We start from the raw sequence: 24,159 nt of genomic DNA, 5'->3' as shown, positions 1-24,159 counted from the left end.
ATCACTCCAAAGATCTTATCATCTTGTGTCAACAAAGATGACAACTCAAAAAATACCGAAATATGCAAATAGTTTACAAGACAAAAAAAAGATGACACGCCTTGTTAGAAATAAGCTTTGAGGGCAAAGTTTTTTGAAGAGGAAGGCAATTTTATGAATAAAATATATAGAAAATAATACAAATAATGTAAACAATAATAATAATAAATAATGATTAATTAGCTAGTAATTAATTAATGAAGAGGTATGTCCCTAAGGACATGACCATTGGGGAAGAGGTATCTGCCTAGGGTATATAACCAGGCCTTGTTGAAGAATCTAGGGCAATTATAGTTAATGATATTCTTCTTAGCATGATAACTATTTGTGAGGTATTTTATCTTTAGTTTATTAGCACAATTTTTCTTGATATCATTAGTGTGTGTATTTCTTACTTAATCAAATAGTTACCAAAACAAAGAGACAAGAACACACAATGTTGGCTTTCTACCAGGGCCAAAACCTCTCCCTCTTGGAGAGGAAAACCCACACAAAAATTCCTTTTATAGAGATTCCAATTGACGAATACCAAGACCATGACCCTTGACCTATCAAGCCACTCCAAGACCAAGACACCAATCCACTTCTTTGTCACTGTTGAGATCACGATTGTTGCACCACTGAAGCCATCACTTCTGCACTAAGGAGATCTTCATTGTTGTTGCACCATGACTGCACCTTCATCAAGATCTTCATCACTGCTGCAACACCATTGTTGCACCTTCATCGAGGTCTTCACCATACCAACGAGATCTTCATATATATGAACGAGATCTGTACCTAAATCCACCGAAATCATGATTGTTTCATAGTTGCATCGTTGAGACAAAGTGTGTTACTTTGAGACCTTCTCATCATGATTATGCCGAGACTATGTGTGCTATTGTGTGATCCTGAAATCACCTTCATCAACGAGACTATAACTATATTCTCCTTGCACCGAAATTTGCCTTGTCACAGTTATGCCGAGAATACATCACTGCTCCTTATTATGTCGAGACTGTGAGAGTGTGCACCCTTGTAATATCCATCCGAAAAATATAGACTCCTTCTCCAACCGAAACACTGTAATATTGTCTTCATCTGAGCTTCCTGTTCTATTATGCTTGTCCAAGTTCCTGTACTTTACTTGTCCGAGATTTCATAGGGGTATACGAAGATTTCACTGTAATTAATAGCGAGATTTCAGAGATATCCAAAGTTACAAAGGCTTATGCGAAGTTTTGTCTCTCTGTGACTCTAGCCGCATATATATAGTGGTTTGTCTTGTATATAAGCCAACTTGTATTCGTGAAGAGATGTGTCACCTTATTATGCAGGCCGACATGAGTGAGTTTAATTCGATTTGTTGGCCGACGTGAAGAGGATTGTGCTTGTCATTTGGAGGGTTGTTAGACACTTTTGTATACATTGAACATAGGCTCTAGACGAGCTCTTTAATTATGACAAATCCTAAAGACATCAAGAAGAAGTCTTTGACCTATGAATGACACTTCTTGCTCATGAAACCCATGATGCAAGGAATACAATAAATATATTTTTACATAAAACATAATTACAATGTCATGAAGACCAAACCTAGTTACACTTTCTTCAACAGGGCCTCACCCTCATTTGTAATAATCTCACATGTATTCAAATATTCTTATATAATATATTATATATTCCATGATGGACATTCTTATATACCAGATATTCTAAGTATTACACTGTGTATATGAACCTTGTTCGTTACATTGGTATCAGAGCATTCCTCTAAGTATACGAACTTTGTTCGTAACATTGGTATCAAAGCATACCGTTGAAGTATACAAACTTTGTTTGTTACAAGGAGCTCACTCACCACCATACTTGGACCAAAGAAAGAACCTAAGGATCTACTTCAATCTCTTGAATTACGCCTTGCTCAAGAGCCAGTAAAAGACATGGTACATGTGAGAGGCTTGGAGAATGCAAAAGACAACTGTAAGATTACCGGTGACCATTGTAAGATTACTGCCCAAGGGAATATCCTTACACTTACAAAGAAAAATCTTGGCTGCAATTCTAGACACTAGTTCCACATATCAACAACCGAAAGACTGGTAAAAGATGTTGAAGAATCTAGGGCAATTCTATGTAGTGTGATTATTCTTGACTTGATAACAATTTGTCGAGTCTTTTTACTTTTTCTTGTTAGCTTAATCTTCTTCTTATTATTATTAATGCATGTGTGTGTACTTCATCAAACTGCTACCAAAAAGATAAGAACAAGAACACAAGATGTTGGCTCTCTACCAAGGCCAAAACCTCTCTTCTCTCGAGAGGAAAACCCTTTAATAAGTTTCTCTTATTGAAGCTTCTTATTGGTCAATGCCAAGCCCTAGACCCTTGACAAAAATATCCTCCAAGCACAAGTCAAGTCCTTCCTTCTTCTTGCACTTTGTTTTCTCGGCACTTCGTCCTCCTACTTCTTTCGACGACTGGTGATAGACCTTGTCATGCTTAGTTCTAGAAGATATATTTCTCCTTGATCCTTAGTGAACTCTTTCACATAAGATGATGTCTTCCTTCTCTTAACCAACCGAGCTCCTTCTTAATGTGAAGTTGCAGACTTGATGTGACAGCACTGCAGCCCTAGTTTTTTGCACATGTGGGAGGTTTCCCTTAGGTTTTGACCCTTTTCTTCTTCGCTTGAGAGAGTCTCTTCTTCGCTATAGTGGGAGGCCTTATAGGCCTTAGTTTCTAGCCCAAACAATGAGAGATGAGCAACTTTGATGTTGCTGCTGTAGTGACCGCAAACAACCCTCCTTTTCCTCGCACGTGTGACTGCAATTCACCCTAAAACAGTCCTTTAGACTTCGGTTATGTCTCCTCCTTCTTCGCTGCACTAGAGGCTCCTTTAAACTCGACTTTTCCACCTTTTATTTGACTTCACTTGCTCGCTGATTTCAGAGGTGATTATAATTTTGTTGGAGTGGAGAGCCTCTATATATAGAGGATTGTCCCTCCCTTAGGCCGATTTGACTTCCTTTGCATCAGTTTTTCTCTTTTGATGACATCGTTGCATGGAGAGGACTTTGAATTTACTTGGAGAGACATTCTTTGATTCTTATACAAATATATACATGGTGTAACATGCCCTTAAGGGTCTTTGACATTTTCTTTATACTATTTGACTCACCTATAGCACTTTAACATGTGCTAGACCTATTTCAATGAGCAAGAAACTCATTGACATATATTATAAAAATAATATTTCTTTTTTTGAATAAATACAAATATCAAAAGTATATTTATAAAGACCGAACCTAGTTACATTTCCTTCAACACAAGATGGTATCCCAAGATGGCCAACAATCAGTCTGGGGATGACCAAATTCCATAAACACAAAATCCAAGTTCGAGAATCCTCAAGCCCAAACAACCAATACTATGCTTTCCATTCATTGACCACTACCCCATACACACTATAGAAAGTATCTGAGCAACCCCTAATAGCTCCCACCGAGCCCTGATCCAAGTGCACCAAAAGAAGAGAACCATCAACAAAATGGTTATCGATCATTTCAGACCCATCCAAAAGAGTGATATCTAGAAACATCCCTTGCATCCTTTTCTTGTCGATTCCTTTGTCGAGTCTAAAAATTTGTTAATAAGTTTTAACTTTTTAATTTAAATTTCAAAGTTTAAATTCTCCATTGTTCCTCACTTATATCATATAATCTTCATATCCCTGTGCTTCTGAAGCTGCACCATGAATATGAAGCATAATCATAGTCCAAACTACACATTTCCACCTCAAAGGCATAATTAAGGAACAAATTTAGTAACTGCCAAATATCAATATATAATAAATTGCATGTAAGATTCTTTATTATTAGGAGAAGCCAATTAACAGTACCATGTGATGTTTTCTTTTTCTACTTAAAAGGAGCTCCCTATGTACTTTCACTCAAAGTTTTGAGAATGCAATCAACAATTCCAAAAGCAAGTTTTAGTGTCCTCTGACCTATGTTTCCAAGGGACATGTCCCCATCCCCAGGAAACATCCCTCCCAACTAGGGAAGGTAGGGAAATGTCCCCAACATCCAGGGACATCCACTTGCTTGGCAAGTGACATCCCCATGCTACAAAACCCAAAATTGGGAGATGTGTCATGTTGACAACAAGAACAGTAATATATTTTCAACTATGGTCACAGTTCCCCATTTATATTCATTCAAAGCTTTGAGAATGAAAAAACAATTCCAAGAACAATTTTGTGACCTTTATATTGATTTTTCTGAATCTAACACATCAGAAATTCCTACTGCATTATCTGGTTTATTTCACCTACTTGTTTATTCCTTAACAAGTTATTTAACCATATAAATACTGAAAATAAACACAAATGCAGTCTCAACTCATCTACAGATCATCAACTGAAATAACAGACAAACACACAAGGGACACCGTTATTTTTGGACAATCGTCCCCGGAAAAACCCAACTTGGGAAAATCGGTGCAGCAGTTCTGAGGGTTTTATTATTAAGCAGCTTTCTTGAGTACAACTAGGGTGCCAAACTAGCTCACCCAACAGAGATATCTATCTGGCAATAATACCTCTCTTCGAAAGCAGATATTCAGCAAGTCTGCTCCACAAAAATCCTTCCAACACTTCTCTAAGGCTCTGCATCAGCCCTCCAGGCCTCTGCGTAGCTCTGGAATCCCCTATGTCAACCCTTTGTTGCTTTATGCTGGCTCTCCGGCCTTCTGCGTCACCCACGCAGACCTTACTAGCCTCTGTGCAATCTCTCTAGCCCTCTCGTGGCTCCTGTTGGCTCTGCGTAGCCTCCTCAATCACTACGTTGGCCCTCCGACACTATCTCTGCCTCTCTACTATGCACTCATTGCCCCTCGCTGCAACTCAGATCACTTGTTCAAATTTTCTCAACAAACCCCACACCAGAAAATCGAACTGACTGATCGATCTTGGTGTATCTCCAACTGACCCTCAAGCCTCCTCTTATACTTTTTATGTTGAGTCTTCAACGGCCGAGATTAAATATCTAATCAACGGCTATGATCAAATTTGGCTTGATCCATGTCATTTAGAACATTCTCACCCAGTTTTATATTAATACATATTAATATTTTAATTTTCCTAAGTTTAGACTTAGGAACTCCATTAAAAATATTAATTATTTTAATATCTCTCTAACCGGGTGGAATTTCTCCAAACCATTTCTGGGTCTTGGAGATCTCATGTGCTTTAGCCTCTCCACCAATTTTCATGTCTAGAGCACATCCAATGCTACCCCAAATCAACACTCCCTCTTAGTGACGAATGTACTCTAGTAATGCTCCACCACTGAACATCACCCTGATCATCCGACACCGGTACTTATGTTGATGCTTGGCCTACTGCCCAATATCCTCTGCACTGCTGCCTCCTGTACTGCTACCCATGGCTCTGCCACTGCCACTGCTACATTTGTACTGCAGCTCCGTCTGCATCTGTGCTACTGCTAGTCCTTCCTCCCAACACTACATCTGCACTGCAGTTCGCTTTCATCATGCTGCGCATAGCACTACCACTGCTAGTTGTTACACTTCAACTCAGTTACTGAGAAGTAAGTAACTGATCTAACCAACTACTGACATCCTTGTCAGGCTAGAAGCCCCCTAATGTTGTGCTGCTGCAACATCTCTGTACCTCTCGCACTGCTACAACCGTCTTTGTGCCTTTCTGCACTGCTGCGACCACCTTTGTTCCTCTCGCACTATTGCAACCTTCACTGCGCTGCCAGATACCACTGCACTCTAGCACTGCCTTGCCGCTCCATTCGTATCTTGCTTCTACCGACATTTATCATCTTGCTACTGTCTCTCGGGGCTCCCATAGTCGGATATGATCCAAGAGTTTGGGTACCTCAAGGATCTTGCCCCTCATCTTCTGTAGTCCTCCTGACTACAGCTCGATGTCTCCCCACCTCTTCTCTAGAGGTGCATGAGCACTCATGGCACAATCGTCATCTGTCTCGACTTCTTTCTCTGCCTTAGCCGGAGCTGCCTTGGAGTCAGAAGCCTCTCCCTTATTCTTCTTCCTAGGACACTAGGTTGCATAATGACCCAGCTCCCCACAATGGAAGCACTTCACCTTGGAGATGTCCTTCTTCTTCCTCTTCCCTTGTTGTCCCACAGATGCCAGAGCCGCATCCTCCTCCTCCTCTTTCTTGATTCGACCTCCTTTGTTGCTACTCCCCGCCTTGGTCAGTCGTCTGATCTCTTCTTGGCGAAGAGCTGCCCACATCTCTTCCCATCCTGGAAGAGTTACTCTGCCCAAAATGCTTTGGACAAATGTCTTCCAATCCTCGGAGACTGCATTCAGGGGCGTCCTCACCATGAACTCCTGACCCAACATGGCCCCTATGGAAGTAAGTTGGTCCCGGATCCCCTGCAACCTGCTGAGGTATAGATCTATTAGCTCCCCCTTTTGCATCTAATACGACCGTAGTTGATTCTCTAGTAGCATCTTCCTATGCACGGAAGTTCCCTGATACAATGTCATCAAGGAATCCCACATCTCCTTTGTCGTGGTCTTCTTGACAATGCGTTGTACTACATGATCCTTGACCTCATCAAGGATTATGCACTTTGCCTTGGCCATTGCATCCTCATACCTTTCATTATCAGCTGGGTCAACTGGGATAGCCACAGTTCTCAAGGCAAAGCCCTTGATGCGATGTCTATCCAGAATAGACAAGATCCTGGCCTTCCAGATGACAAAGTTGGAGGCCCCATCCAACTTGTCCTGATCCCTCAATCCGTTCATTGCCATCTCCGCTCTTCTTCTCGACTCCCTCTGAGTCTTGACTTCCCTCTTGGAAGTTCTCTCCTAGACTCCCTCTGAGTCTCGATTTCCCTACTAGAAATTTTCTTGCCAACTATCGAATTGCTCCTCTCCGATCCTCTTTGCAATTGCAACTTGGATCTAGATTCCTTGGCTAGAAATTCCTCAAGGCATCGGCTCCCTCTACCTTGGTTTTGTCCCATTAGGTACTATTCTGCTTCGACAACAACAGCACCCCACCAGCTTCCCAATCCATAATATGCCCACAGCGCCCTAGGCCCCACCAGCTGAAGAAACTGACCCTCTTAGCTCTACGCAATCTCGGCAAAGGCTGAATCACTCCTCTGGCCAACTACGTCAAGCCTACCTGTAGGATGACGTGGCTCTTCGTGAGCCTCTTCTGCATCTGTCTGCTTTCGTGTTGGCCCTCTCTTTAGCACGAAATGATGATGCGGGCCCTCTGTGTCACTCCTTCTCTGCTGCTTTTTGCTTAGGTGCAGCTCTGTCTCTTGGGACAGCTGCTACTATTGCAGATACTTCTAATTACGCTAGTGCCTTCAGTCCTCCTGTGATCTGCAATCATCTGATACCATGTTGATTTTTCTGAATCTAACACATCAAAAATTCCTACTGCATTATCTGGTTTATTTCACCTACTTATTTATTCCTTAACAAGTTATTTAACCATATAAATACTGAAAATAAACACAAATGTAGTCTCAACTCATCTACATATCATCAACTGAAATAACAGACAAACACACAAGGGACACTGTTATTTTTGGACAATTGTCCCCGGAAAAACCCAACTTGGGAAAACTGGTGCAGCAGTTATGAGGGTTTTATTATTAAGCAGCTTTATTGAGTACAACTAGGGTGCCAAACTAGGTCACCCATCATATGTATCTATCTGGTAGTAATACCTCTCTTCGGAAACAGATATTCAACAAGTCTGCTCCACAAAAATCCTTCCAACGCTTCTTTGAGGCTCTGCGTCAGCCTTCCTAGCCTCTGCGTAGCTCTAGAACCCATTGCGTCAGTCGTTTGCTGCTCTACGCTGGCTCTCTGCCCTTCTGCGTCACCCACGCAGGCCCTGCTAGCCTCTGCGCAATCTCTCTAGCCCTCTGCGTGGCTTCTGTTGGCTCTGCGTAGCCTCCTCAATCACTACGCTGGCCCTTCAGCACTATCTCTGCCTCTCTGCTATGCACTCACTGCCCATCGCTGCAACTCAGATCACTTGTTCGAATTTTCTCAGCAAACCCCACTCCAGAAAATCGAACTGACTGATCAATCTTGGTGTATCTCCCACTAACCCTCAAGCCTCCTCTTATACTTTTTTGTTAAGTCTTCAACGGCCGAGATTAAATTTATAATCAACGGCTAAGATTAAATTTGACTTGATCCTTGTCATTTAGAACATTCTCACCCAGTTTTATATTAATACCCATTAATATTTTTATTTTCCTAAGTTTAAACTTAGGAACTCTATTAAAAATATTAATTATTTTAATATCTCTCTAACCAGGTGGAATTTCCCCAAACCATTTATGGGTCTTGGAGATCTCATGTGCTTTAGCCTCTCCACCAATTTTCATGGCTAAAGCACATCCGATGCTACCCCAAATCATCACTTTAACCAATTTAACAATAAATATGTTCTTGTCCAAAAGAGAACAAGCAAGGAAACATCCCCAACCACTGGGGGCATCCCCACACCATAAAACCCAAAATCAGGGAAAATGCCACGTTAGAAGAGTCGTCCCCTTCAAAAACTCACAACATAAAAATGTTGACAGCAACAACAGAAGTAAATATTGAATGTGGCAGCAGCAGGAGGCAGTTAAAACCATTTTTCCTCAGTGGACCAAGGCCAGAAACAATTTTTCATGTTTAAATTTGAGTTTATATTTTATTTCATTCTTACATCATGTCAACCAATCCTCTAACTGACTTCAATCTTATTATTGCACTGGTCAATAATCATATTATGTTATGTTTTATATTTTACTGTTTTAGATCAATTTTGGTTTTTTTAACATTTCTAAATTTTTTGTGATGAATCTCCATGTACCCTCACACCCATCCCTGCACCAACGTACCAACTTGGCCATTAATGTATTCAGAAGTTCTGACCATTTTTCTTTTAATCTTGCACCAACTTTGATCACATAATGTAGTTCTTGTTCCAGGGAAAAGAATTTAAAACCTGCCATTTATCTGGATAGAACAGAATGTGTTGAAATTTCCAGGCTTAACTGTTAGAAACTTTCATGTACTTTACTGCTTTATTCCTGCCTACTTGTTCTATTAATTAACAAGTTATTTACCATGTAAATACTGGAAATAAATACAAGTACATGCTCAACACATTACAAATCATCAATTGAAGGAAAAACAAGCAAACAAGTGAAAGTTATTTTTGGACCAATGTCCCTGAAAAAACCCAATGCGGGAAAACCGGTGCAGCGATTTGAGGGTTTTATTATTATGCAGTTTCTGAATACAATTTGGATGCCAAAACCAGCTCACCCAACAGAGAATAATCTCGGCAGTAGTACCTCTCTACTCGGAAGCAGATATTCTGTCTAAAACCTCGAATGACCAATCCAGCAGCTCTCAGCTCCAATCTGCCCCACGGAAATCCCAGTGTCTGCCTCTAGGGACTGCGTCAGCCTCTCTCTGGCTCAACATCAGCCCAGCGTCACCCCTCCTTCCCCTATGTCAGCCTCTAGAGGCTCTTCGTCACCTACGTTGGCTCTCTCAAGCAATGCGCAACTCCTGGCTGCCTCTACGTGGGCCCTAACTAGCTCTGCGTCCCTCTATCTCGGCTTCTGTGTTGCTGCTCTGGTACTCTCTTTGCCTCTCTGTTTCTGTATTCACTGCCCCTCAGCTGCAACTCAGATCACTTCACTCAATTTCGTCAGCAAACCTTGACAATTCAACGGTCGAGATTAAGTCCCTAATCAACGACTAAGATTAACTTTGGCTTGATCCATGACTTTTGGACCCTTATAACACAGTTTCATATTAATTCACATTGATATTTTATTTTCCCTAAGTTTAGACTTAGGGACTTGGGGACTCCATTAAAAATATTAATTATTTTAATATCTCCCAAATTGTTTAAAATCTGCCCAAACCATTTCTGGGTATTGGATATCTCATGTGCTTTAGCCTGTCCACCAATTTTCGTGGCTAGAGCACATCCGATGCTACCCCAAATCAATAGAATGGAAGCTGACCAAGAGTCAAGACACTGTACAAAGAGCAAAGAGCATTCGTGAAATATGCAGATTAAGGCGTAAACTGCCTAATTAAAATATTGAAAAATTGGAAAGATGAGAATTGGGAATGATAAGGCAGATGGAGAAGATAGAAGCTGACGTTCTGTATGCAAACACATCTTTATTATGCATCATACTGTACATGAGTTATTTGTATGAATCTCAATTTTGGGATAATTTTCTAGTATTACGTCTTTATGATACCTCCTATACACTCCATCAAAAATTGAATTCAACAAAGCCTGACATTTAACTGCCGCATAAACTAGTCTAAGAAACAGCTTGAGTGAATGGCTACATACGAAAGTGCCAACTGAAAGCCAACAATCTACATATATAAACCATTTGAACAAGACCTTATTGTTTATAAAATATAATTACCATATAACACATGTTAACAGCAAAGCCTTCGAACTGAAGAATAGTACACCCATTCACCATGACCAAGCAGGGATTAGTAGAAAATAAGAACAGACTACAAAAGTAGAAGACAGGTTTTATTAATCATGTATTCACACGTTTTAGATTTTAATAGTATTGATATGTTTCATATGACATGAAGTATACATTTCAATATTGTCATCCATTCAAGTACTCACCGGAAGAAACTTTGTGGACTTTTTCATGATAGCACGTGCACTCCCAAGGCAACCAAAGTACTGCAGCAACATAAACAATTCAACTAACATCAAGAACTGTTCCGCTATTAAAAATTGAAGTGCCACAAACCGAAAGTGGCTTTTGAAACAGAAGGACAACATATAATATATGAACTCACAATCCATATAAATGCTAAACCAGGAAACTTGACTACTTCCTTAGACTTCACAAAGATCAAATTGAACCTTCTTAATAACAGGACTCAATGTCAAACCTGAGCTAAAACCCAACCCACAAGCCAATCTATGTCACTACGATGATTGCAAATCAATAGTGCATGTTCTTTTCCTGCACATAAATATATCAAATCAGGATAGGTTTATAACCAAAAAACCCTCAAAATAAAGTACAAATATAATTTAGACATGATGTCTTTGACACTGAAAAGAGTCAACAATGGCATTTACTACTTACCCATGAGCTGCCATGTATTAGGGTCTGTATAGACACAAATCTGCAATGACAAATATCTTAGCATTATTTATAAAGTAAAATTAAAAAGAATTATAATACACAATCACATGAACATCTGTGCACTAAAAAAACTTCACTCATTTCTTGCTTTTCAGGTCAACAGTTTGTAAACTAGATCATTTTGAGCCAGCAGCTATATTGCAGAATTTGTCACACCTAAGTCACCTGACACGGAGATTCGGGATTCGTAGGATTCGGGATTCGTGGTGTCGGATTCGGACACATTGACCCCCCAGAACAAGACACGTAGGATTCGTTATATTATTTTATTAAAATATATATATATATATATATTAAAAATTAGATATTTCTTACACAAATTTTAATTAATGATACAAATTTATTGATTTCAAATATAGATCTTCATCTATAGCTATTAGCATGCATAGTACATACAAAATTCAAATACATGTCAATCTATTATCTATTTCTTATGCTTGGCCCTCTTGCCACCACGAGCAATGTCTAATTTTTTAGTCTTGTTGGAAAATCAGGATCTTTGTCATTAATATCACCCTCTAAGCATTAATATCCAGAGGTATCTTTGTCATTACCTCTGTATCTTTATAGGGATCTTTGTCATTAATATCACCCTTTAACATAATATAGAACAAGCATAACATGTCAAGTCAAGATTTTGTTTGAGTGATGTGTACATTTTTAGGAGGGTCATGATACAGGAGTTCGACAACCAATGTCACTAACATCAAGATACATAGAGGGATTGGTGCTCTTGATTAAATACGAGTTCCATACCCTAATACATGACAAAATTCAATGGAAACATTGCAATCCCCCAAACCTAAAATCCTGAAAAACTAACAAGTCTGCTGGATTTTGAATGAAATCTAAAATTCTACTTTCTCCATATGAAATCCAATGAGGCCGGAACCACTCTCAAACATCCTGAGTCATTTCATGGTAATGTTAAAAATTTAAGTAAAGTGACATTCTCTAGGAGAATGTCACTTTTACTTTAAGAATTTAACATTACCATGAATAGCATATCAATACTAGGGCCTAGACTTGATCATTAAGTTGCCAAAACGCTTGCCAAATGAAAATATGCGTGGCTGTAATGACCAAATGCAACCTTTCATACCCGTGCAGGTCACTTTTGCCACCTAACGAGTCCTGGAAAACAGGACACGCTGCCAAAATCATGACACACAGTTGGATTCGACATGTCAAAATAGGACACGACGTGTCATGGTTTTTGGACACGAATCTCAAGAGAATCATGTCGGACACGATGGATTCAGGATTCGTGGGGCCTATACGACGAATCCGGTTATCTAGTGTCACACAGACTTTCCCCGATATGTTTCAAGTCTTGAAAATATACAGCAATGGTATCAGAGTGGCAAAGTTGAATAACAGTCCATGGGGATCTACAAAGGCATCTTTCATTTAAATCAGTGTTGATAATATCGCCGAAATATCGGCGATATTCAGAAATATCGCCATATTTTCGGCGAGCCGAAATATCGCCGCCAAAATATCGCGATATTTTCCGGTTTTCAAAATCTCGCGCGATTTACGATATTTCGGCGATATCTCGGAAAATATCGCGCGACGACTGAAAATATCGCCGGTGAGGTTGAAATCAGTCCGCGCGGCCTGTATAAATTGATTTTTGGGTTTTTTCCAGTGTTGTTAAAATCGCGATTTTTTCACCTTGCCGATCAAATCGCGATTTTTATACGAAAAAATCGCCTACTTTTTTTTTGCCGATTTTTACTGAAAAAATCGCGCTTTTTTCAAAAAATCGCGATTTTTTCGAAAAAAAACGCGATTTTTAACGAAAAAATCGTGGGGGCTCAGGACAGCATAGTTTTATAACTTTTTTTGGGTTTTTTCATGCAATGTTTTTTGAAAGAAACAAATAATTTTTGAGTGGGGTAGCTTAATGATCAAGTCTAGGACCTAGTATGGATATGCTATTCATGGTAATGTTAAATTCTTAAAGTAAAAATGACATTCTCCTTAATCTTCATTTTCATCCTTTTACTTAAATTTTTAACATTACCATGAAATGACTCAGGATGTTTGAGAGTGGTTCCAGCCTCATTGGATTTCATATGGAGAAAGTAGAATTTTAGATTTCATTTAAAATTCAGCAAACTTATCAGTTTTTCAGGATTTCAGGATTGGGAGATTGTAATGTTTCCAGGTGATACCACCTGCCCGGGCTACCCCTGCCACCAGTAGAGGACGTGGTCTACCTCCTATAGCTCCTACTTCTAGTTCTTCAACGTCTAGAGCACATCAGATTTCACTGCCATTTCCACCTGCACGGGCACCAGCATCTACATCTAGAGGGAAAGGGAAAGCTGTGGCATTTTCTCGCAAGAGGGGCAGAGGAAATCAATAGGATTAGACTTTCATTTTATTGTATATGACATTATGACATGATGAGATACATTATCATATTTTTTGTTGATATTTTGAGGCTGAGTTGGGACTCAGGAGTCAGGACTTACTATTTAGGACATGATTCAATGTTATGTGTGATTTTAGCGCTAGAAATGATATTAAACATCTTATATATTAGTTTTTTTATCATATTTATGTGTCAATGTATTTATTTTATGTTGTAGATGGTTTAGATATTAAAAAAATTGAAAAAAAATGAATATTTTTGTACCAAACGATTTTTTCCCGCTTTTTTCCGATTTTTTCCCGATTTTTTCGATTTTTTCCGATTCGTTCCCCGCGCCGATTTAATCCCGATCGCGCTTTTAACAACATTGGTTTTTTCACGTCATTTTGTTTTTCTGAGAGCTGGAGACGGAACGTGGTTGCTGCGAAGGAGGGTTTGAAGCCATTATTGCAAGTGCCAAGAACAGGTATGATCTCATCTTCAAAATTTGAATGCCATTAAATAGTAGACTGTAGCATGACTGCTCCAATGGTATCCGTACTCTAAACGATTAAGAAGCCAGGTGACACACAGAGACTTCATCTTCCAGCAAGGGGGGCTCATCGAGCTTGAGGTTATTTATATTGATGGCATTATCAATACCAAAATGAGACTGCAACTCATCTCTTTTAATAATACATTGCCATTTAGCACAAATTTCTGTTTCCTCGCATTACATTCTTGTCTGTCAAGTTGCTTAATAGTGATACCCTGTGCACAATGAATGAGCACAAATATTTAAAAACAAAAATAGATGAAAATAATTTAACAGACAACGATAAACAAATAAAAAAGTGATTCTGGGAAACATGATTTCTAAGGTTGTGCAACTCTGTTATAAATGTTTGCAGAACTTTACTATTGAATCTGGATTCTGAACCTTATGAGTATGCACTGGGACAGAGTAATCATAAATTAATAAATTATAATGGCTCAGGATTTGACATTTGTATTGCATCAGTGTCCAACAGTTCACTGATCCAGTATCGAGGGAAAGTTGGAAACAGTAGATCAGTCCGAGCCTTCTCTAACCAGACTGAAGACAATGAATTGATCGCTTGGGTATTTTGTTAAGCATATACATTTTCACACAGCAACCTGTAATGTGACCAGTGGAGTGATCCCACCTCAAAGCTTGGTAAAGAAGCACTAAATGCGAGTTTGAAGATGGTGTTTGAGGCTTATATATAGATGTGGAATGATGAAAAATGCTCCTACATAACTCAGCCAACCTATATGTGAAGAAAACTTGGAGGGTTGACCTAATGTATATGTTTTAAAGGGTATGGATAAGGAGGGCCAATGTGTGCCTGTAGGCTATGAATGAAGGAACCCTATATGACACAGCTGGCATGTCTCGATGCCATATTAAACATGTTGCCGCCTTGTGGAAGGTTTTGACTCTTGAGTACTGTTTGTGCTGCTTCTTGAAGACCATTCATTGCCAATTATCCCAGGGCCAAGTCTGTTGTCTCTTTAAGCTAAACAAAAAAAGTTCTTTCCTTTTTTTGCTACATTATCAGAAATATTTAGGCTGTATCAGAAATAAAATTTCTTTCCTCCACTGATCTAAGAGATAAGGATGTTGTTTTGTAAAATGATGTGGTTATTAACTTATTTGTAATTTCGTATTACTTATTAAGTTACTAATTCCAAATTTTTTTTGGTGTTGTAGGTTTCCTTTTGAGTTAGCCCACTACAAAATACAAATATGCCAAAAACCTTGGACCCATTTTGGGAGTATGGGATCCCTGATGGTGGGACAAATCGTGCATATCTTGCATGCAAATTGTGTGGGACCAAGATGACAGGTGGGGTTACACGACTGAAATACCATCTTGCTAGACTCACTGGACATGATGTTGGCATTTGTACAGTTTCTAGTCCGGAGCTTATACAAAAAGCTCTTGAGGCAATTGAAGAAAAGGACAGAAAGAAGGAAGAGGCGAAAAGAAACAAAGCTGAACGTGCAGGTAGATCTTTCGGGATATCTTCTCCTGATTTTGGTGTTGAGGGTAGTGGCCCTACTGGCCCTAGTGGGAGGGGCTCCACAACTGGCACACCATCACATGCTAGTGCTACTGCTAGTGTGCACTCATTTTTTGTTCCACGAACAGGAGCTGGAGCACAACCTGGCATAAAATCGCTTGTTAAAAAAAAGGAGAAGCAAGAAGCAGATAGAGTCATGGGGAGGTGTATTTTTTGGAGCGACTTACCTCTCAGCATCACAAAAACCAATCCATTTTGGCAGCCAATGTGTGATGCTATTGCTGTTGTGGGCCCAGGGTGCAAAAGTGCCACATATGAGTTGCGGGGGCCAATTCTTCAAGCAGAAAAACAGGACATCAACTCTAGATTGGCGGAGTTGAAAAAGACATGGGAAGTCACTGGATGCACAGTGATGTCTGATGGTTGGACAGATAGGAAGGGCAGGACCCTTCTAAATTTCTTGGTACATTGTCCTAAAGGTACCATGTTTATTAAATCGTTGGATGCATCAGAACATATCAAAGATGCAGCAACGATATGTGAGTTGTTAGATGGGTTCATTCGGGAGATTGGTGTGCAGAATGTGGTGCAAGTCATAACAGACAATGCAGCTAATTATGTGTCTGCCGGCAGAATGCTTATGGAGAGGCATCCCACATTGTTCCGGACTCCATGTGCAGCGCATTGTCTTGATTTGTTGCTTGAGGATATGGGGAAACTCTCCTTCATCAAGGAGGCAGTTGATATGGCTAGGAGCATCCCCAAGTTTATTTATAACCATGCTTTTGTTCTTAGCCTTATGAGGAGGTTCACTAGAAACAAGGAGTTGCGGCATCTGCCATCACACGTTTTGCCACAACCTTTATTACTCTTCAGTCTTTGCTTCGATGTCAGTTCGAGTTGAAGCAAATGTTTGTGTCTGATGATTGGCGTAATTGTAGATACAGCAGGAGACCTGATGGGATAGCCATTGCAAAAATGGTGTACTCTGAGACATTTTGGCATGGAGTACAAGAAGCATGTGCAGTTAGCGAACCTATAGTAAAGGTTCTTAGATTGGTGGATGGAGAGAAGCCTGCAATGCCTTATTTGTATGAGGGCATGGATAGGGCCAAGGAGGCCATTCGTTCCTATTATGCAGACAAGGGTTCTGCTGGCCTTGATAGGCAGATGATGTTATGGGATGTGATCGATAGTCGGTGGAGAGGGATGCTTCATCGACCCATTCATGCAGCAGCACTCTTCCTCAACCCTGCATTTTCATACAAATGCAACTTTGATTTTGATGGCGAGGTGATGGAAGGGCTCCATTCCTGTATTCAGAGGATGGTACCTGATTCTGAGCTTCGTAGCAAAATCAATCGCGAGATACAGTGTTATCAGGATTGTGTTGGCCTATTTGGCTTTGATGATGCCATTAGGGAAAGGGCCCTCTTCATGCCACGTAAGTGACAAGTCATCACTCATTAGAAATTAGAAATTTGAATTTAATTATGTTTTAACTTTTAAGTTTTTGAATTTTTTATTTCATTATTTTGTTGTAGATATTTGGTGGCGAAGCTATGGTGCAAGGGCACCAAATTTGCAAAAATTGGCTATACGAATCTTGAGTCAAACATGTAGCTCTTCAGGGTGTGAGCGCAATTGGAGTGTATTTGAGAAAATACACGCCAAAAAGCGCAACAGGTATAACTTTGAACTCAAGCCTTCAGTTGAGCAATTACACTTATTGTAATTTTTAATTTTTAATTTATGACCTTCAAGTGTCAAGAGTCAAGAGTCAAGACTCATTACTTTTTTTGACACTCTTACAGGTTGGAGTTCGCACGCCTCAACGATTTGGTGTATGTGCATTACAACATCCGACTTCGAGTGAGGCAAATAGAATCACCAGTGGATCCAGATGCCATTTCCTTAGACAATATTGATGTATTGTCTCCGTGGAGAGTGGAGTCTGAGGAGCCCATATTGGAGGAGTCACCTTCATGGTTAGAGCCAGTGGCAGATGATCCATTAGAGCAAGGGCAGCAAGAGGAGGACTCGGAGTCAGAGGAGCAGCAGCGCTTAGAGGAGGAGCAGGAGGAGCAGGAGGAGGAGGACACTGCGGGAGCATCAGCATCAACACCATCTGCTATAGATATAGGAGAGCATAGCTCCATGCCTAGCACTCATTATTTGACATTAGGTGCAGAGGCAGGGTCAGGGCCTTCTACTACTAGGGGCAGGCCTGGCAAACAGCCCATCATGTTTTCCCGTAAAACGGGGAGAGGGCAGTAGATAGATAGCTGCTATTTTTATTTGTTATGCTACATGTAACTCATGATGATGAGATACTTTTATTATTATATGTGATGTTATTTTGTATTGGTTCTCCACATTTGAGTCCTTGAATGGACAATTATCAGGGATTAGCACGATTTGGTATCGCCTTTGATATATCATTTCTATTTGACATCATATATATCAGTGTTTTCTTCATATTTATGTGCCAATGTGTTTATTTCATGTTGTTATTGCTTTATATGTTTAAAAATCTGAAAAAAATGAATATATTATGCATTTTTTATGCTTGCCGATATTTGCCGATATTTTCGCCGATATTGCCGATAAGATATTTTCTGGACCCTCGTCGATATTTTCCCGATACCGATATTATCAACATTGATTTAAATTGCAAAGATTGACAATTTGGTACTTTTGGAAGCATCAGCATTACATGGAAACTCTTGTAACTAAAGCCAAGAAGTGATGGAGTAGTTTAAAATTTTATATTCAAAATCATATTCATCAAACAAGCCTCCATAAAATTTTATTAATTATCACGCCCTAAAAAGTAATTGGTATAAGTTCACCAGGGAATAAGGATTGAAACATCAATTGAGTGCCAATTCCCCATCATACTTCTTTCCTTAATGGACTCACCAAAGGTAAATTCTATTTTTTCCTGGTTAAGATGCATGCTTGCTTCCTACCCTGTTTCAAAATCCCCTTACTCGTGATGCTAATAAAATAAGATCTGCAATAATGTCCCATATACCAGTACACTCAAAGGGAAAAGATAAGATAACTGATTGACCACAAAAGTAGGTTAATGGGACTAACTAAGGACTATAAGCAGTATGGGTACAATGTGGGAGTGCAACCGCATCTCCTAGAAAATGTTGAAAATAACATAATGAAAGAAACATGCATGAATACAACGTCAGAGCATATGTATAAGTCTATAAGACCGTGACAAAGGTACAGTGATACAAAATACTTAGTGAGTTTTTCCAAGACTGGAAAAGTGGACAACTCAAGAACTGTTTAAGAGAGAGTGTGAGAGAGAGATTTTACAATGAAGCCAATGTTGTCAAGGTCTCCTGAGTCTAATGAACAAGGGCAAGGGGTGTGAACTGGGAACTAGCTCATTGTCGGACTTCTCTACCTTCTTCCATATCGTGACTAGAGATGCTTAGCCCTCTTCATCTAGGAGATATTAGACACAAATCTTAGATCCTACATACCCCGCCTCACTCGGGGACAATTCGGACAATCACATCATACTTTCAAGTTGATCTGGTTGGTCAGAGCAACAAACAACGAGTTGAGTTCCATGGTATTTCAGATAATAGAGCAGTAAGACCTCGAGTTTCCCCTCAGACCCCCCCCTTTGGGAGGCCAACTGGTACCCTCGACATCATTGCAGAGTGAGCCGAAAAGCACATCAATTGACTTACACACAGAGCATGAGAGGGTTTAGTACCAGACACTTGACTTAGAAGACACTTGATATAGATCCCAAAGAGGGTCAATGATAGGGGGCACCCCAGTTTCACCCCAATAATACTCTTGATGAAGTTGCAAAGGTCATATGCCATCCTAAGGCATCCCAAAACTGACTCATACAATCTCATGAGGGTTGCTTCTTAGATATGCCAATGCCACAAAGTCTCTAGAACAATGTCTCCCTCTGAATTGTGTAAAACGCCTTTTGAAAGTCTACAAAACAACTATAAACCCTCAAAGAGGGATGACGAGCCTCCTCAAATATGGCTCGAAGTGTGAAGATGTGATCAATCGTCTAGTAGTAAGGTCGCAAACCTGATTTTCCTCTAGCTCTAAGATGACGGCACTCAAACTCCTCAAAGAATCATTGGTGTAAGACTGTGGTGTAAAGATTAGAGATGTATGACCCAACATGATAGTTAAATAGTTGTTAATATCTTAACTACTCCTTAGTTTGTGGATTGGATTAAAAATGTGTCTAGTCCAAGAAGGAAGGGAAAAAGCCTAAGCATACCACATGATTAAATAAATCAGTGATACTGGGCTCAAAAGATTGGATGCCATGCTTAAGAAATTTGACCCAAAGCCCTTCCCCATTAGCTCTTCTATTGGTGCACAAAGCTCTAACTACTCCCCTAATGTCCCATTCAAAAAAAAGATGGCAAATGAAGGGATGGGAGGTTGTCCAAGAATGTCATAAAGGGAGGTTGTGTGGGAGAACATCGTTTGGGGGTCAAGGTCAAGAAAAATGGCATGGTGTTTAGGAAAAAGGGGGCACCATAAGGTTTTCAAGGAGTGGCAATAAATAAACCCCTCAAGAAATACTCCCCGGTTTTAGTTGTATTAATATAGCTTTAAAGTTCAAATATGATTTAGAAGGAATATGAATTAGACTCTCAAAAATTATTAAATTTAAGATGGAATCATGATGGACCAATGGTGTTTTCTACATCAATGGCCACGCATTCAGGTTGACCTTCAAAGCTTGCGCTACGTGAGAAATACCCAATAACAAGGTATTTCATTAAATCAACTAGCATGTAATTCAATGTGTATACAACAAAATGGATGTATTAAGACATAAAATATAAAATTTAAGTGGGTGAATCACCTTTGGACAGTATGGTCTTTGATATTCTCCTACAAGGTCAGTGTGTTTGCATGGTTGTTGATCTACCAGGGTTTGCCCTCCAATCTTTTCAATCACAGAAACAAAATGTTAAAACAAAATAAATTAATCCCCTATGGATTTTCTTAGAGCCCCCTACACCAAAGTTGGTCTCAGTGCACGATAATCATCATCATCATCATCTCATATATCCAAGGAAAATCTTGCGGAATCCCCATCTTCCCTCAAAATTCCAGGTGGAGATTACTTCAACCACCAACAACAATAGTAGTTGGTAACTATTATTTTTATAAAATGGTTGATGGGGGACTAGCAACCTCCCCAGATATGTGCAACACTCTACAAGCCACATAATAGTTGGTAATTATTATCGATCAAATGAACAGTGTTGCTAAGGTCTTAACAACCTACTAGACAAGAACACATAGAGCAAGGGCCCAATGTGGCATCAGCCCAAGCCCCCACTATTTAGGTCGAACACCTCCTAAATTGCCAAGACAAGGAGAAGTCACGGGGGGGTCATTAATACTATGTAACATTTATTGATGATCACTGCAGAAAGTCTTAGATATACCTCCTAAAATCTAAGGATGAAGTATTCGAGAAGTGCGTAGAAGTAGAAAATTTGACAAAAGAGAGAAAAAAAATCAAAACCCTAAGATCAGATAATGTTGGAGAATATACATCTAAAGAACTTATGGCTTTTTGCAAAGAAGCGGAAATTAAGAGGGAGTTGACAGTTCCCTACAATCCTCAATAGAATGGTGTGGCTGAAAGGAAGAATCGATCCATTGAATAACGTGTTAGAGCCATGCTACATGACCAAGACCTTCCCAAGTTCTTATGGGGAGAAGCTTCTATAATAGCAGTCTATATACAAAATCGAAGTCCTCGTAGAATTCTTGATGACATCACCCCAGAAGAAGCATTCATAGGAAAGAAACCAAATGTTGATCATCTCATAATTTTTGGACATCTTGTATACATTCACATTCCCAAGGACAAAAGGAAGAAGTTGGACCCGACAGGCATAAAAGGCAACTTTGTGGGATATAACACCTCATCAAAAGCATATAGAGTCTACATCAAGGAAGAACGTCGCATTGAAGTAAGAAGAGATGTCCTTTCTTACGAAAGCAATGCATACAAGAAGTCCAAAGATATCCCCATTGATTCTGATGAAAAAGAAGAACCTATCTTTATAAATGAACTTTCAAGGCAAGACAATCTTCTGAAACCTACAACTAATCATGAAGAAATTGAAGCACCAAGTCAACCTGTGCAACTAATCATCATTACAAAAACTTGAAAAAGGCCAGATTGGTTAAGGTCAACTCTACAAGAAGCCGAAAGACATGCAGCAAAAAAAGGAACATTCAAAGAAAGAAAGAAACCTAAGAGATATTCAAGTTATGCAGCTTACATGACTAAACTTATTGAAGCAGAACCTACCACTTATGAAAAGGCAGTTGAACATCAAGAATAGAGGAATGCAATGCAAGAAGAATACCATTGTATAATAAAGAATGTTGTTTGGGAAATTGTTCCTAGACCTAAAGACAAATCAATTGTAACTTCCAAATGGGTGTACAAAATCAAGCATGCAATTGATGGAAGTATTGACAAGTATAAGGAAATAATTGTGGCAAGAGGATTCTCTCAACAAGAAGGAATCAATTATAAAGAAACTTTCGCTCCAACAAGCAGATACACAACCATTAGATCACTCATTTCTATTGCAGCTGCTATGGGATGGAACATTTATCAAATGGATGTAAAAATAGCTAAGTTGCAGGAAACGTTGGAGAAGAGTATGTTTCCAGTAGGAAATGAAATGGAAACGAGGCAACTCGTACCGTACTGTCTGGAAACGCGTTCGGTCGGAAACAAGTTTCCAGGCAGTACAACAAAGTTTCCTCTTCTAACTTGACTTTTTCTTGTATTTTTTTTATTTTTTCACTTCTAATTTTTTATTGGGCGATTAAAATATCTTCTTGATGCTTCTAGATGCCTCTCAAGTTATAAAAAAGAGGATTTTTTTGAGTGGGGCGGCCTAATGTTCAAGGCTATGGCCCTAGTGTTGATATGCAGTAAAAGTGACATTCTCCTTTATTTTTCATTTTCGTCCCTTTACTTAAATTTTTAACATTACCATGAAATGTCTCAGGATGTTTGAGAGTGGTTTCGCCCTCATTGGATTTCATATGGAGAAAGTAGAATTTTAAATCTCACTCAAAATCCAGCAAACTTATCTGTTTTTCAGGATTTCAAGGTTGGGGGATTGCAATGTTTCAATTGTATTTTGTCATGTACTTGGGGTATGGAACTTGTATTTAATCAAGAGAACCAAGCCCTCTATGCAGGGGAGACTCCTAATAATCAAGAGCACGTAGGGTACTAGGGTATGGAACTTGTATTTAACCAAGAGCACTAAGGTTGTTCGACTATGTAGGAGGAGACTCCCAATCAAGCACGAGACAAGAAATTAGAAATTTCTCATGGCTGATTTTGGATATTGCTATTTTCATTATGTGATCATTCATGAGTAAATGTGATGTAAATTTAGAGACTTATAGTTTATGCCTTGATAATTGACAATTTAACCATAATGTAATAAATTAGAATGTATCATATATGCTTTATGATTGCACATATTTCTTAAATGTCCTAATATATATATATATATATATATATATATATATATTGTGTTTCCCCGTTTCCAAAATTTTGGGGGAGTGAGGGGGGGGAAGGGGTCATATTTCGTACCCGTGCCCATTTCAGAAACTCGTACCCATTTCCCCGTTTCATGCAACTTAGAAAAATAGTCTTTCTATATGGGACGATCGATGAGGAAGTCTACATTGAGCAACCCCAGGGATTCAAAGTTCATGGTAAGGAAACACATGTTTGCAGGTTGAAAAAGGCTCTATATGGCTTGACGCAAGTCCCTAGAGCATGGTATGTCGAGATGGATGCATATCTACTAAGACTTGATTTCGTCAAAAAAATTGCAGATCCTAATCTCTACATCAAGGTGGTAAAGAATGAACCCGTGATCATACTACTTTATGTGGATGACCTACTAATAGGTGTTGTGGAGGGTCATATTCAAGGGCTTGCTATTTTGTAATTGAAAATGCTGGCTATGATGATGCTCATCAATCTGAACTCTTCTTATGAGAATATTTCAATTTGAGAGTATCCTTGTATCCTGTCGTGTAATTATGAATACCTCCCTAGTTAAGAGGGAGTATTGAAAAATGTAACCAGGTTTGATCTTCAAAATTGTCATTGTACTTGTATCAATATATATTGCATGTAAAAGCAAAAAGAAGCAAAAGAATTTATTATTATTATTATTATTATTATTAGTCAAGCATGGCCTTCATGTTTCTAGGGTTTATTGAGTCAAAAGAAAAAATTGTCATGAGCCAAAGTCCATTTGGACTACTTGTAAGAAAAAGTAAAAAAATTATTTTGAGTCAGAAGAGTCAATTTGTCACCACAAGACCAGGTCGGCCCTACCTAGACAAGTCGACATAGACGAAGCATCTATTTGACCTCTTGGAAAGCTATAAAT

General features: G+C 39.3%; 2 protein-coding genes across 2 annotated transcripts in view; one reads left to right on the top strand and one right to left on the bottom strand.

Annotated features, from left to right (window-relative positions):
• LOC149170664 (1-acyl-sn-glycerol-3-phosphate acyltransferase PLS1-like) overlaps positions 1-24,159 on the bottom strand; it is a 147,393-nt gene that overhangs the window by 27,284 nt on the left and 95,950 nt on the right. Inside the window, exons 3-5 of the mRNA XM_089423973.1 lie at positions 11,212-11,251; positions 11,012-11,085; positions 10,737-10,796 (exon numbers count right to left, since the gene is read on the bottom strand). Of these exons, the coding sequence (XP_089280099.1) occupies positions 10,737-10,796; positions 11,012-11,085; positions 11,212-11,251 (174 nt within the window). The remainder of the gene's footprint in view (positions 1-10,736; positions 10,797-11,011; positions 11,086-11,211; positions 11,252-24,159) is intronic.
• Positions 16,784-24,159, top strand: part of LOC149170665 (uncharacterized) — a 42,128-nt gene continuing 34,752 nt past the window's right edge. Inside the window, exons 1-3 of the mRNA XM_089428078.1 lie at positions 16,784-17,126; positions 17,227-17,368; positions 17,497-17,611. Of these exons, the coding sequence (XP_089284204.1) occupies positions 16,784-17,126; positions 17,227-17,368; positions 17,497-17,611 (600 nt within the window). The remainder of the gene's footprint in view (positions 17,127-17,226; positions 17,369-17,496; positions 17,612-24,159) is intronic.

This window comes from Pinus tabuliformis, chromosome 4_2 (genome assembly GCF_031772625.1).
Source record: "Pinus tabuliformis cultivar Carrire ecotype Pingquan chromosome 4_2, CPIR1, whole genome shotgun sequence".
In the NCBI taxonomy this organism is placed as follows: domain Eukaryota; kingdom Viridiplantae; phylum Streptophyta; class Pinopsida; order Pinales; family Pinaceae; genus Pinus; species Pinus tabuliformis.
This window is presented reverse-complemented; position numbering and strand designations above follow the sequence as displayed.